General features: G+C 42.9%; 1 protein-coding gene across 1 annotated transcript; it reads left to right on the top strand.

Annotated features, from left to right (window-relative positions):
• The first annotated feature begins 8,231 nt into the window (after window positions 1–8,231).
• Window positions 8,232–15,359, top strand: LGALSL (galectin like). Its single transcript, XM_045549730.1, has 5 exons — window positions 8,232–8,350; window positions 9,137–9,208; window positions 9,351–9,439; window positions 10,056–10,233; window positions 12,208–15,359. Exons 1-5 carry the CDS (start codon window positions 8,315–8,317, stop codon window positions 12,349–12,351), a joined length of 519 nt encoding a protein of 172 aa, XP_045405686.1. The 5' UTR covers window positions 8,232–8,314; the 3' UTR covers window positions 12,352–15,359.
• Window positions 15,360–16,055: the final 696 nt, after the last annotated feature.

Here is a 16,055-nt window from a genome sequence, read left to right on the forward strand (position 1 = left end):
TCCTCTCTTCCTCATGATGGAGTTGCCCCTGGCATTAAATCAATGGGATCAAAAACAAGCACAGTTACTTTGCTTCCTTGCCCCAAGTTACTTTTGTTTATTACTGATAATTAAAACAAGGACTGGCTTTTAAGAAAAGCTGACACTTCAATAGCAAAAAACCAAATAATCACATTAAACGTGGGCAAAGGTCATGAATAGACATTTCTCAAAAGAAGACACACAGATGGCCAACAGGTATGTGAAAAAATGTTCAACATCATTAATCATCAGGGAAATGCAAATCAAAACCACAATGAGATATCATCTCACCCCAGTTAGAATGGCTATTGTTAAAAAGACAAAAATAACAGATGCTGGCAAGGATGCCAAGAAAAGGGATTCTTATACACCGTTAGTACACTGGTAGGAATGTAAATTAGTACAGCCATTATGGAAAACAATATGGAGAGTTCTCAAAAAACTAAAAATGAAATGACCATATGATCCAGCAATCCCACTACTGGGTAATATTTAATGGAAAGGAAATAAGTATATCAAAGGGATACCTACATCCTCATGTTTACTGCAGCACTATTCACAATAACAAAGATACAGAATCAGCTTAAGTGCCCATCAACAGATGAATGGATAAGGAAAATGTGGTATGTATATACATAATGGAATACTACTTAGCCATAAAAAAGAATGAAATCTTGTCATTTGCAACAACATGGATGAAACTGTAGGTCACTATGTTAAGTGAAATAAGCCAGGCACAGAAAGACAAATATCACATGTTCTGACTTATATGTGGGAACTAAAAAAGTAGATCACATGGAGGTAGAGAGGAGAATGATAGATACCAGAGGCAGGGAAGAGCAGGTGAAGAGAGGTTAGTTAATGGGTACAAACATATAGTTAGATAGAAGGAATAAGTTCTAATGTTCAATAGCAGAGTAGGGTGGCCATAGTTAACAACAATGGGTATTATAGCTAGAAGAGAGGATTTGAAATGTTCCCAACACACAGAAATGATAAATGATTGAGGTGATGGATACCCTAAATACCCTGACTTGATCACTACACATTTTATACATGTAACAAAATATCACATGTACCCCATAAAACGTACAAATATTATGTATCAATAAAAAATTAAAAATAAAAATTTTTAAAAAGCTGAAATTTCCTTTCTCCCCACGCCACTCACCCACCCACACCCACACACACCCACACACACACACACACACACACACACACACACACACCAGGCAAACTGAAAAGTTGTGCCCAGCCCAAAGCTTCCTGAATTTATAATTTCAACTAATTCTTAGGTTTAGGAGAAGCACTGAGCCAACAAAGGCCAACATTGTGAATGAATGAAATGTGATGAGTTTAATCAATGTAGGCTGCCAACTTGAACATCTTTGTCAACTTAAAAAGTTTCCTTCAATTCCTAATCTTTCTATATGAGATAAATGAATCATTTGAACAATTCAGTCCAAAAGCAACATGTACCAGATAAACTGGGTTTAGACGGAAAGTGTGTCACCTGCATGGGGTGGGATAGAACAAGCCCTTGAATTCAATTTCGAGGCTCTGTTGCCATGTTGGCATTGGAGCTCTTAGATCCATTCCGAACATTGTCACATGGAAGAGGCCGTCAGCAGGGGAGGAGTCTATTAATATAATATGAGGATAGTGGAGATGCCCTTAAGAAACACATGCCTAAGAGGAGGGAAAGTATTTTAAGTGCAAGTATGTGTGTGGTTGTTTTTGTTTTTGTTTTTTGAGAAAGTAAAAAATTACCATGATGGCAACTAAAACAGAGCCCAGCTCAATAAATGGTTGTTGAATGAATAAATGAAGTATGTTTTCTCTGAATCACTTTGGGTAATCAATTTGGATATCAAGTTTAAATTCCCAGATCTCTTCTGCCTGGTGGTGTGTTCAGAGGCCATTCTGTGTTCATCCCTACTGTGTGTAGTTCACCTTTTAAAAAGTCCAGAAATTTGGGGTCGGCATTAGCTCAAGCGGTTACTTCCTCATGCTGGACTTTGCATCCATCTAAAAAGTCCAGAAATTTGTGTCACCCAAATATGTTTCCTCTAGAAATCAAATGACCACCTGGCAGTATGCCTCTTGAGTTTTCCTCCCCATTAGGCAGGATTTCCAGATGACTGCTAAATCTGAACCTTGATCTCCTTCCACCCAGCCAAGCCAGGCAAGTTTCCATGAAACTGCAAAACGAAGAAACCCTTTATGCCACTTGACAAGAAGAAAATAAAATCACAGAGGCAATGAAAAGGAGGACTATAAACCAGCAAATGAAAACAGAAATGACAAGCATAATAAGAAGAGTGCAATTAGGCCTGGGGCACCGCCACGCAGGCCTGTCACATTCCTTATGGGTAAAAGACTGGGACCCACAGACCCGCCTCTTGGAACTGTGGAAAGGTGAGGCTGGAGAGACACACTGCATGGTGTATGCACGCAGCATGCACGCAGCCTGCTGGAAAGAGTCTTAAAATATCTTCCGCTCATGCTGCCATTCCCAAACACCGGAATTGGGGTTCTTTCTCTGTTTCCCTCAACAGAACAGAACATATTCGCTTCCCCATTAGCCGGGCTTTTGTTCCAGCAAGGACTTCTGAGACAGCACTAAAGGGCTAAAGGCCCACAGTGACATACCCCTGGGCATGAAGCAGCACATACCTTTGAAGCCTTGGGTTCCTCCTGGGACTGGGTTCATTATTATCTGCTTAAGCTGGAGGTTTGCCGAAATCAATCCTTCCTGCACTAAGCAATTAAAACATGAGGAGGAAGATGGTTCTAGTTTCCTCATAAATAAGCCAAAAATAATGAAATGTTGGGAACTGGCATTGACTGCCAAGTTTTATGGCTGTCCCCTAATTACTTCGGTACAACACAGATTTGTGTGTATGTCAAATAATTATTTGACAACAATGACCATAGTTCCAAATAATTAAGAACTGTAATCGTATTCTGAAATATAGAAAAATAGCTTGATGAATGTTTGCCGTCCTACCTAACTAGGTAAACAAAAGAATGCTGAGTTTGTGTATTTTGCTGCCTATATCAATATTGGTCATGAGCAGACTGGCCTGAAAAATACAATTATGGACAACTGAAAACCTGAATGGACCTATAACACTGGGAAGGGTCTTGTTCCTCAAAGTGGGCTACCTTCTACTCTTGGGGCCTGGGGTGGGGAGAAAGGCCAAGCTGCAGGTAAACAAGGTAAACATTTGGGATGCTTCAGTTTTACTATACATACAAGTGTGGGGAGCACATTATGTTTATATAAAAATAAACATGACAATATTGTGGAACACAATGCAAAATGAATGCAAATCTCTCAATATTACAAAGACATTTGGAACTGGCAGCCACACCCACAGGGACTCTCACAGGCCACCCTTCATTTTAGAGGTTCTTTGTAGAACTGTCTGCAAAGTGCTCCTATAGTGTCAGGAAACAATGACTTGCTAAATAAAAAGGAAGGTGCTTCTGATGTGCAAGTTTTAACTCTAGATTGGATAAATTTCATGTCACATATGTAAATATGAATAATAGACAAAGTACCTTCTAGATCATTAGTTCTTGTAGATTCCTTGGCTGGACTACAAATTAAATTGACATAGGTAGATTAGCAGGAAAAAAAATTAATTATGTATATACTCATGGGAGTCCCACAAAATATGAGACTCAAAAGGGTCAGATGATTGAAGCTTATGTAATATCCTGAGCTACAGAAAGGAATAGAGGCTTGGGGTTCCTGGGAGGGCCAAGTATGGTGACACAAATTGTGGGAAGGTGAGGGGAGGAATTGTATGGTTGTCTTGTTGTCTTTATGCAGATAGTCTTCCAGGTAATAAAAGTCTGGAGCAGCCCTCTTCATGATACAGATACTTTATTAATATATATTTTGTTTATAGATATAAATTTCTTTTACAAAAGAACAGCTTTTCAGAGCTACTTCTGTGTCTGCTGTTTCTTAGAAAAGCCAGGTCAAATATTCCAAAGAAGTATTTCTTAGGGTGGCATATTCCAGTCTCCTACAGTCATATTTTGGGGTGGTGTGACTTGAACCTCAACTGGGGGCATTTGTCAATATCTGAGGACATTTTTAGTTGGCACAAATGGGGAAGAGGGGGAGATGCTAACCTAGTGCTCAACACCTTATAATGCACAGGACAGCCCCCCATGACAAAGAATTTCCCAGCCTAATATGTCAATAGCGTGAGGTTAAGAAACCCTGCTTTAGACCATGTGAATAGACACACATATAGAAAACAAGTCAGGCCTATGGATCAGAGCCCACAGGGGGCCTTGGAAGGCAGGCACATGTCTACCTGGACCAGGGCAGGAGACAGAAGGCAGCCTCTGGGAGCAGGGGTTCAGCTGGTTCCCATACCAGGGAGAGGAGAGGTTTAGAATTGGGGCCATGAAGAGAACTGCAATGTGGTCTTTGAAAACTTGCTTTTGTGGTGCTGTGGAAGTTGCTGCTATACATGTGCTCAGGGATATGCTATCTCCTCCAGAAACCTCCCTTAATCCTCCAAATGGGAGTGAACCTCCCCCCATTAGTGCTCAGGCTTCAGGTTTGAGGCCTTTTATTATTTTGTCCACTATTACATCCTGCCACTGTGCCCCACAGTGGGCTGTAAGCTTCCTGAGCACAGGCCTCCTGCATCTTCAAATACATCTTCTTGGTCTATAGGACCATAGCATATAGCAATAACAATAAAATGGTTGCTGAGTTGCCATCAATACTTCATTCTCTCCCCAATATTAGAAATTCTGCAAGCATAAATTTGCATAAAATATATAAAATGAGAAGAAAAAAAGGATGTTATTTATTGTTTTCTCTGGAAAGATCAGTTAGCAAAGTCTATCTTCAAAGATCTGTTTATCTTTTTGTTCAGTGCTAATCACCCGTCTGACTGCCTTCCCCCTTCTTTAACCTTTTTCATAGTTTCCAGTAGTAATGCAGTTCATCCTGCAATTTCACTGTTGCATTTCATAAATGGGTCCCAATCTTGGTTGATATTTTTAACATACAAATGCCTATAATCAAAGCATAGAGCAAAGTTCACCTAGCCTTTGCTATACGACTCAAAAACAATTTTTTTTAAAGCTCTACAATCCATTAATTTGCTCATGGCATTTCCCTGTAAGAGGCAGTTTGATCCTGCTCAGCTTTTATTAAATAGTTACAACAAGAAATTCATTGAGGCGTTCTCTCTGCTCTCCATATTCAAAATAACCATTCTATAGAATGATTGAGAAGGAATCAAGCATTTTTGGAATAAAATGCAATTTTCCATATTAAAATATTTGGCACAGGTTCAGTACCCTCCTATACTTTATTTACATTCCTAAAAGGTAAGAAACTCATCTCCAGCAATCCAAATATCTTACACTCCACTTACAAAACAAATCAACAGGTTATTCTTCACCCTACAAAACCACTTATCAACAGATTCAACCCAAGATTATTTTCATTCAGCAGCACCTACTCTGAAACCCATTTAAATTGAGATGGCATTTACACAGCTTTTCAGGAACCAGAAGAACTTTCTAAGAGCTGAGGGTATGATGAATGAGCCCAATCTCTTAATTTTGCAAGGGAGGAAACTGAGGCTCAGTAGGCAACATGAACTCTCAAAGCTGCACAATGATAACAGCAGGGACTGATCAAGCACCCGTGCCCCTCATACCCTCACCACTCCCAGCATGTCCAGGCCACCATGACATCTTGCTTGGACTGGTGCAGGAGTCTCCTTCTCCTGAGTCCTGTTTACTCTCCCTCCTACCTACCACCCTCGCCCCAAAGGCCACTCCCCACAGCAGGCAGAGAGATGCGCCCACAACAGAAGGCAAACTACGTCAGTCCTTTGCTCAGAACCATCCAGCATCTTCCCACCTGCCCTGAGTAAAGCCAATCCTCACCACAGTGCACAAGGCCTGCCCATTTCTAAATACCCATCTCTTCCGTCACTGCCCCAGCCCCAACACTGTATTCACATGCTCTGCCTTGGGAACTCTGCCTTGCAGGTCCCTCTGCCAGCCACCTCTTCCTCCACACAACTCCCTACCTCCCCCTCTTTCAGGGGTCTTCTCAAATGGCAGTGCACCAGAGGCTTCCCCGACCACCCTCTGCAAATAGCACCACCCTACCTTCTACCTCTCTCTCCCTCCTTTCCTGCTTTATTACTTTTTCTTTTTCTTTCTTTTGTACGCTCTAAGATGGTAGAGAGCAGACTACTCCAATAAGGAACAGTCACTTTTCTCTAACACTTTTACCACCTGACATATTATATATTTGTTTATTGACTGCCTTTCCCCACTACAATGTAAGTTCAACAAAAAAGTCCCTCCTGGCCCACCAGTGCCTGGTATATGGCAGGAACTCTGCACTTCTGCAGAACAAGTGTTTACTGTTCTAAGGAAGGTAAAGGAACCAATTTGTTTCATCTTTCCAATTACCTGAGATAGACATCATCATCATCATCACTGTCATCTCTGGTTCACAGATGAAGAAACTAAGGCACAGAGAAGTTTAGTAACTTTTGTAAGATCACACAGCTAGTCAATAGGAGAGCCAGGATTTGAACCTGGGGCACTGGCTTTTTAACCACCATGATGTATTGTGTCCTCCTACCTTAGCCAAATTCAAAGAACTACTGTACTTTAATGCTTCTTCCCTATACCAGACTGTCAACAATTGAGATATACTGAAGTATGATTTCAAATGTCAATCATTTCCTATAACCGCCTAATATTTTTAAAAAATCAATAAGGTGTGCTTTGGAGCTAAGACTGATAAACAAGAACAAAAATGTGAGCCACAACTGTGCTGTACTTCAGCCTCTTAATTCAGAGAGCCACTTCCACAAAGTGGAAGTGACTGGCTTACAGGCGTGTGCAGGTAATTCTCCCTGCTTGACTGAGATTACCACGATTAGCTCTGGTCCATAACGGGAAAACTAAGACACAAAAGCCGCAGTGATATTCTAGGCCACACAGCCAGTAACAGTGGCTGGAAGGGAGCCTCTGAGGGCCCCTCTGGGACTGCAGCAGGTCACACACGCTCCCTGCTTATTAGTATAGGACACCCTGGTGAGTCACACAATGGAATGTTTCAGCCAAGGATGTCACCTAATAGAGGATGTGTTGATACAGCTTTATCTGAGAAATTACATAATAATCCTAAGGTAGAAATGCCATAAAGGAATTTGTGCCTTGGAATAGAGGAGGGGTGTATCCCCTGGGAATTACTCTACAAAGGCTATCAGGAGATTTTCAGTGAGAAACTTACTATCCCAGAATGGGCAAGTGACTTGTGCAAAAGGGGGCCCCAGTGGAGGCTCTTTGAGGACTGTCACAGCATCCAGTACAATTTGGTAAGACAGCCAGACTCCGGCCCCAGAGAGCCTCCAGGGACCCCAGACCAAATATTTATTTCTGCAAGCCTTGACACCTTTCATTCTCTTTCTACCCCAGAGAACAGAATGAATCTTTCCTCCCACTTTGTTGGAGTTCTCTGAACGAAATCACAAGTCTCCTGCTCTAGAATCCCACCCCCAGCCCACAATCTTCCCTTGACCTGGCCTCCCACCGTCCCACCTGCCCCCAGGACATGGCAGGAGACGGAGGGAGGTTAATGGTTAGGAGGCTGGAAGGGAGGGGTGGGGTGTCACAAGCACCTGTCACCTAGCAGGCCCCGGCCCTCAATTCCCCCGTCCCCCAGCCCTACCCGCCCTCTCGCAGTGAGCGCCCAGGGGGGCCCCGCCCTCCCCGACTGGGACAGGCCCGTCCCTCCCGCCACCGTCCAATGGCCGAGGGGCAGGGCAAGCTGAGCAAGCCGCGGCAGCCCAGCCGGGTCCCCGCCCTGTTCCCGGTTCCCGAGCCGGGTCCGGAGGCCTTTAAATGCCGCCCTGGGCCGAGGCGGCGCGGCCCTCGCCACCTTTCTTCTTTGGGCGGCGGCGGCAGCAGGAGCAGCAGCGCCAGGCGCGACTCGGCGGCCGAGGTCCGGGTCCGGGTTCGCGCAGCAGCTGCCACCTTCGACCTCTGGGCCCACGCCGCCAAGCTCTGCCCCTCCCCCCCGGGGCCGCGCCTGCCAGGTCGGCGCCGGGGCCCCCGCGTGCGCGCGCGCGCGTGCCCTTGTGTGAGCGCGCCGGCGCCGGTCTCGGACCCGCGCCCCCGCCCCGTGCACGGCCGCCCCGGGATCCCCGCCCGCGCGCCGCGTCCCACGTCCCCCGCCGCCGTGCCGCCACCCGTGCCCCCCGCCGCGCTGTGCGAGAAGATGGCGGGATCGGTGGCCGACAGTGATGCCGTTGTGGTGAGTGTGGCGGGGTGCACGCGAGGCGCCCCCTTCCCGCCGCCCCGCACGCCGCAGTCGCCGGCTCCCGCCGGGTCGGGACAGAGAAAAGCTGCAGGCCCAGCCTGGCGCCCCGCGCGCGCGAAGGCGCCCCGGTACCTGTTAGCAGGAGCCGGCTGTGCGCGGATTGGGGTTGGGGGGCAGGAGGGGCTCCCCGGGTTCGAGGGCTCCAGGCTGGGGGAGGGTGTTTGGGGACAGACAGAGGGCCGACAGCCCCCTCTGTGCGCTGCCGCCGCCAGCCAGGTGTGTGCATTTTGCACGTGTGAGTGTGCGCGTGGGTGAGTGTGTCCGGGCGCTCGCCCCGCCACCGCCCCCAACGTCCCGGGGATTCCGCCTTGAAGGGTTTACGCCTCGGGCTCCCGAGAGAAGTTGAGCGCCACTTCAGCCACGTCCTGGAGCACAGGCCTGGGCCACAGCGGTTCCAGAAGCGTTTGCAGTTGGAGAGGGGCCTGCCCTTCTCCAGCACCCGGGCTCGGGCTCCGTGGTGTGAGTCGACCTTGATTTTGATCTGGATCTAAAGGGTCTGAGGATCCTCAGAGGCTTAGCTACTGTACTGGGTGGAAAGGACTGATTTTGCTGGGGGTTGAGGGGTATGCGATTATTTAATGGGCTGTGAAGAAGCATCATCTGCAGACACTGCCTGAGTGTATGTGAAACGCTGCCGGTTCCACCAGATTTGTGTAGGTTCTTATACCACCCCCCAAAAAAGAGCCTATGGAAAACCAATCTGTGTGCTTCTATTTTTAGAAACTAGATGATGGGCATTTAAACAACTCCTTGAGCTCTCCAGTTCAAGCCGACGTGTACTTCCCACGACTGGTAAATGATTTTGCTCTGTGTCTCCGCTGTACCCTCTTCCTTTGTAATTGCATTTTCTAATGGGTCAGGCCCTCAGGATGTGAGGGCTTGGCTCTTCCCTAACTGGCTGTAAACTTCCTATTCTTTATCCAATCCTTTGCAGATAGTTCCATTTTGTGGGCACATTAAAGGTGGCATGAGACCAGGCAAGAAGGTGTTAGTGATGGGGATCGTAGACCTCAACCCAGAAAGGTAAGGCAGAGTGCTTGTCGCCCAAGAGCTGTCAGGCAGTGGCAGGGCCCTGCCCACTCCTGTTGTGGTTTAGTGCTCCTCCTCTTCCTCTCCTTGTGGACAGTGTTGCTAGTTGGGAGTGCCAAGAAAGTACCATGTTCCCATGAAAAGAATGTGTATGAATCCTAGCCATCATTTCTCCAGACAGCTATTTATATCAGAGATTATAAATACAGGCCCACATTTTCTCTTTGACCCTTAGGGAGGCCAAAGGACTTTTTTTTTTATGGTTTTGAAACATGGTACTTGGAGCAAGAACTATCAATATAAATAAGAACCAAACTTAAGATATTATCTGAAATGGATTAAGAAAGACACAGATGTTTGGGTGATTTGGGATATTTGAAATCTCCAGTTTTAGTCATTTTCAACTCCACTAAAGTTTTCACCAGAGCTGGCTTTAGGTAACAAAATAAACTGGTTCGAGTTACTTCTCCATAGTCTAACCTCTCTTGAAAAGAGTAGTGGTCCATTAAGAACAAGACAAACCCAGCGAAGAAGGAGGAAACCTGGGTCACGGGTCATTTTGAAATGTTGTTATGTTCAACCCTGAATAAATGAGACATTTTCTTTTCAGCTTTGCAATCAGTTTGACCTGTGGTGACTCTGAAGATCCTCCAGCTGATGTGGCAATTGAACTCAAAGCTGTGTTCACAGACCGGCAGCTACTCAGAAATTCTTGCATATCCGGGGAAAGGGGTGAAGAGCAGTCAGCAATCCCTTATTTTCCATTCATCCCAGACCAGCCATTCAGGGTGAGTACCTCGAGTGCCTCAGCCCCAAGCCCTGGCAGGGCAATGATGTTCTGCTTATCTAGTGTGTGCCAAGAGCACTTTAAGCAGCCAGAATTTCTGCCTGTCCAGGAAATTTGTCACCCAATGGTGAAAAAGAAAAAAGATTAAAAAAGCTCTGTTTGCTGATTTAAATTAGTACTTGTCATAGTAGCTCTTAGCTCTCTTTGGCCTATGCATTTAGTAAATAGACCCATATTTACATGTCCAATGTTAAGAATAAATGCTTTTCTATGTAGTATCCAACATAGTATGTATGAGGCATATATATAATAGATACCTTCTTCCAAATATCTGATTAATAAATACTAATAAGTATCCACTTATTAAGTATTAATACTTATTAATACTTAAGGTAATAAGTAGCTCTAAACCTTATTTGTATGACTTTTTAAAGAACATAATGATTATCATTTCATTTTCTCTTGTTCTCTTTGCTAATGAGGCCATGTCTGTGTCCTTGTTTCCCCCTCTGGATTAATTAGCCTCAGTCTATTTCATGGTCACAGACTGTGGCTGACACATTCCTTCCCTTGGGTCTGGATGAATATAGAATTGCTCCCCACTATCTGGTGGGCAGGAAGCACAACCCAAACTTCTCATCCCATCAGGCAGCATTAGCAACACCTTCCTCAGTGAAGGACAATGCCATATAAGAGATGCAAGCAATGATGTGTTAAAAAGGATTTGCTGTCAGACCTAGTGATGAAATTGTCGCCATTACATCTTGCTAACATTACATCATAATAATGACGACTCAGTTAAAAGCTTTATGTTGCATATAAGCCCAGCAAAACAGAACTACCCTTTACCTGTTGCTCTTCATCTAGAAATTTTCAAGGGTCTTATGAAGAAGGAGTTATTTCTCTTCCTACGGTCTGAAGGGACGATAAGAATCTATGACTTTTACATCAATGATAGAATTGATATTGTTGCCCTTCTAATTATAGTCTTGGGAAGGTACCCCTAACCCATAATCCCTCCCTGCCTCCTTCTCTGGTATAGTAATATCCCCTTAGGCTCCTCTTGGCTGGGACAGATTCTTAATGGTGAATCTTAATGCATAGCTCATCAGTGTGAGTAACCAGAGCTTCTGACTCCCAGGAGAAATATAAAACGCCCCAAAAACAAAATTGAAATGAAATAGGCCATTCTTGATGATATAATTTTAGTAATAATATGAATTAAATGTGACTAACATCACATATGAAGTCTCTCCTTGCATGGTGAAAAGCAGTGCTTTTAATACATACATCATAGCACACTACCAATAAACCAATAATTAAACTCTATGGTGAATTACTTAAGGAAAAGGGGAGGAAAAAGCTTTTACCTTATGGAATCAGTATTTTTGTTCGCTAAGGAAGCTTTGTTAATTACACACTCTTAGTCCAGTGGTAATTACCGTGTAACCTTCTCTCTGCCCCAGTGTTTACCATGTTTGAGTGTGTAGACTATTATTACAGTTCTGCCTGGTGAGGGGCTCCTCTGAAGGTGGTATAGAATTGTTCAGGGGATGACAGTAGAGGCATTAAGTGCCATACACACAAATCTATGCTACTTAACATCACTTCCTGGAGTGCAGGGAGAAGGGATAAATGTTAAAGCATAAGCAATTCGAAATCTCTAATGGATTTTAAATAATGTAAGCAGTGGTTCTTAAAGTGTGTTCCCTGTTCTAGCCACATCAGCGTTACCTTGGCACTTGATGGAAATGCAGATTCTTAGACCTTGCCCTAGACCCACTGAATCAGAAATTTGGGAAATGGAGCCCAGCAATCTGTATTCTAATAAGCCTTCCATTTGGTCCCAATGCATTCTAATGTTTGGGAACCACTGAAGATAATGCCTTTCTTTCTCTAAAGTGAAATATTGTTTGTTTTCCCCAATAGGCTTCATTGAAATTGTGAATTGAGATTATTGTTTTGTTTCTTCCAGGTGGAAATTCTTTGTGAGCACCCACGTTTCAGAGTATTTGTGGATGGACACCAGCTTTTTGATTTTTACCATCGCATTCCAACGTTATCTGCGATCGACACCATAAAGATAAATGGGGACCTCCAGATCACCAAGCTTGGCTGACGTTTAAACCACCTCTATTTCAATTAGGATCAGGTGCCACAACTATCCGACCGTCAGTCTGGAAGAAGTGTCCTAGCAAGATCTGGAGACTTAAAACAAAAACAAACGGCAAGCTTTACTGTCTCTTCTTCCTGTCCAGTTTAAACCCAAAATGACAACTTCAACCGTGGATTGCCGTTGGGAAGCTGTGGGGACAAAGACACCAAGCCATTATTCCCAGAACAAAGTAATACATTTTTGCTGGATTCCATTCAGACTAAACTAAAATGGATTTGTGATGATTTGTGATTTGGTAGCAAATTATTCATCTTTTCAAAGCAAAGTGATATTTAGAAACAAAAGTGCTAAAGACACTAAAAACAACAACAACAACAACAACGGTACAACAAAATCAACACATTTCTGCACTGAAGTGGAATTGTGTAGCACAACCAACATTTTAGTCAGGGTATTTACATAGAATGTAGGTTGTTCAAGGTTTGGTTTTTTTTGTTTGTTTTTTTGTTTTTGTTTTTTTGCACAGCATAATGTTAATTCAGATTTTTGAAGCTTTCTTGTAGTTATTTATTTATACTCAGTGTATGTATTAGAGAATGAGCAATGTCTCAAGAACAGCAAGTTACAAACTTTTGAATGTACAAATATCTTAGGTCCAAGGGGGGAAGTGACATATTACAACTATGAAACAGGTGAATTTCTACCTTAAAGAATTGAGTTCTATTCTCCATACCCCTAATCTTAGGATATCTTGATATAAGTTGCTGTAAGTGCTTTTGGGAAAACTTTGAAGCATTTCGATAAAACTGCTTTCAAGTTATTGTTGATTATGTAAAATTCTATTTACATTGCTTCTCCTCCTTACTGTGAATTAGCACAGTATTGACTTCCTTAAGACTAACTACTTCTCCATAGATTTATATAATAGCTCATTAAGTTGGTATTAAATTAATTGACAACATAAGAGGTGATTGCATAGATAATTTTTAAATGACTATTACGTAAACTTTTAAAAGAATAATGTGACAATGATTCTGGAATGCAGTGTAAAGCAGAAGCAAGTAGCCCTGAATAACTTACTTGGAAGTAATTTATATCAACTTAAGCTGTTAGCTCATTGTATGACTTTTCTTATGTTACCCTCACCAATATCCCTAAGTAATGCCTTTGGAGCTTCGGAGTAGAAGGTGCTTCCTACTGTGTGGGCTCTGAGGAGATAGTAGGACTAGAGGGGGTCCAGATGAGGAAATGATCCAGTTCGTTTATCTGAAAGGTTATCTCCCAGGACTCCAGGTTCTTTGAGTCCAGCCAATAGTGTGAATGCTTCCAATTAAGCTGTAGGAGTTTCCTTGTACTTGTGGAATGGGCCAAACAGTAGAGTGACTCCAGCAGGAGGCTGCAATATTGTAAACGTCACTGCAAGGCAAGGGACGGTTGGAGTTCTGGGTACTGGACTTCACAAGCTGCACTGGCCCTGGAGAGAAGGCCCATTGGCATTGCTTTGGTCAGGTAGTGAGGGAGACAGGGGTGATGGGGTGTGGGTGTATTTATATATAATTTAGGTTTTGTTTGTACAGCATACTATGTCTTATAATGGCACGTCCTTGTCCTGCTTTGCTTTTGGGTTGTTTTTTTTTTTTTTTTTTTACACAACATGCAGAGGCACTGAAAGTGGCCATGTCATTTTCATGTGTCGAGAATGTAGACAGTGTTTCAGTACCAAAGTCTAAGATAAACAAAGCAAACTAAAATTATGAATTTTTTATAGGTGATATATTTGGATTCTTCTCAACTTTGAAACTGTTTAGCACAGTTCCATTGTGTTACATAAGGAGATACTTTGTCCAACGAGACTGGCTGTACACTGAAAAGCTTTATGTACCAGGTGACTTATTTAGCCATTCAGCCATGAGGGCTGTTCTGTGGCTCCAGGTATTTTCAGGCCTGTGATTAACTTCTCATGGCTTGTCACTAAAAAGCCACTAAATTTGGGTGTTTTGGAGAGACCTAGAGGGCACTCTGAAATATATTTTTAGGAGTTTTGATTCCACTTATGGTGGAAGACCTCCATAGGACTCCTTCAAGTGGCTAACCATTCCCACCCACTGCATAATTCAGCAGAAACTGGAGGAGCTGGGAGTGTAACTGATTGGAATTGACACTCTTGTTCTCTCCACCTATCAGCTAACTCCTTAGCAGCCAAGCCCTAAGGCAGCTTAGTGTGAAAATGCAGTGTTAACCCTTTGTTTCTCTATGAGGTCAGTGGGAACCTCTTGGATAAGCCTATTGGGATTAATCTAAGTGACATGATGATTTGATTCAGGTATAGCTGAATTAGTAGGGGGCTAATCCTTAGCTATAAACTGAAAACAATGTTCACACCCTCTCCTCAGCCTCTGAGGTCAAAGGTGGGAATTTCAGGATAGAAAGTGCAATTTAAAGCTTCACAGGAAAATATTTGGGAATGTAAGGAGTTATTTCTGACCAGAGCCCTAGTTTTGCAATAACCAAAACCAAGGAGTATAAATAACAATCAGGCTCTGGGGGAATAAAGGCAGGCTTTAGACAATCTGTCCGTTTCTACAGCAAAATTGGAGTGAATGTGTATTATCTGCTTAAAAGCTAATAGAAGTGACTTCTACTTTTGGACTATCCCAGAATTGTTTTAAAATTATTTTTTTAAATTTTGAAACCCCATTTCAAATCTTGCCAACCTCAGTTCAGAACCCCCTGAGAGATCACCTTTAGAATGGATGATTTGTTAAAATGGCAAATTATTTCATTTGTGTTAAAAATAAAATATCCAGAAAGAGGGAAGGAGCCTTGTTGCCCTGAGAGAAACAGCCTTGGCATTTTCCGGAGTTAATATAGAAATATGGTTCCTATGATGACATATTTTCAAAGAAACACTTTCTTATTTACTGCGTGGTGTAAAATGTTGCTAAATGTGTTGTTACATTATGTCACTGCTGAAAGTTATTTGCACTATAATAAAGGAATTTTATACAAAATGGTTTCCAGTTTATAACATGCTAAATTCGGCACCAGGTATAAAGTACTTAGCATAGCCACATGGTGTGGTAGTGACGCCTCACTTTCACACTCATATCCCAAGACCATTTTTTTCCTGTGTTTCCCACATGGATAAAAGGAAGGAAGGTGTCTCAGAGGCCCTCAGAGACCTAATAACTTACGTTGTAGATGAAGTGGGTTCTTTTTTATTATAATTTGCATAGAACAAATTCACTTTTTTTGGTGTGCAGTTCTATGAGTTTTAACACATGCATAGATTCTTATAACTACCATCTCAAAGAGGATGCAGAATTCTATCATCCCAGAAAACTGCCTTGTGGTTAAACTCGTCCCCCATTCCTAACCCTAATTATGCAACCATTACACTATAATAAAGTAATTTTATGCAAAATTCTGTTCTCCTGCCCTACAGTTTTGCATTTTCCTGAACGTCATAAAAGCCGAATCATACAATATCTAATCTTTAGGGGTTGGCTTCTTTCAATTTGTATCACGCATGTAAGATTCATCCATGTTGTGTATATCAGTAGTTTTTCCTACTGATGTATTTCATTGTATGACTATACCATAGTTTCTGTATCCATTCACCTGTTGAAGAATGCAGTGGGTACTTAATAAATCAGTAAATCCAGTCTTAGCAGAGTGTATATGCAATAGCAAGATTGCATTTCTCT

This window comes from Lemur catta, chromosome 4 (genome assembly GCF_020740605.2).
Source record: "Lemur catta isolate mLemCat1 chromosome 4, mLemCat1.pri, whole genome shotgun sequence".
Taxonomy (NCBI): Eukaryota; Metazoa; Chordata; class Mammalia; order Primates; family Lemuridae; genus Lemur; species Lemur catta.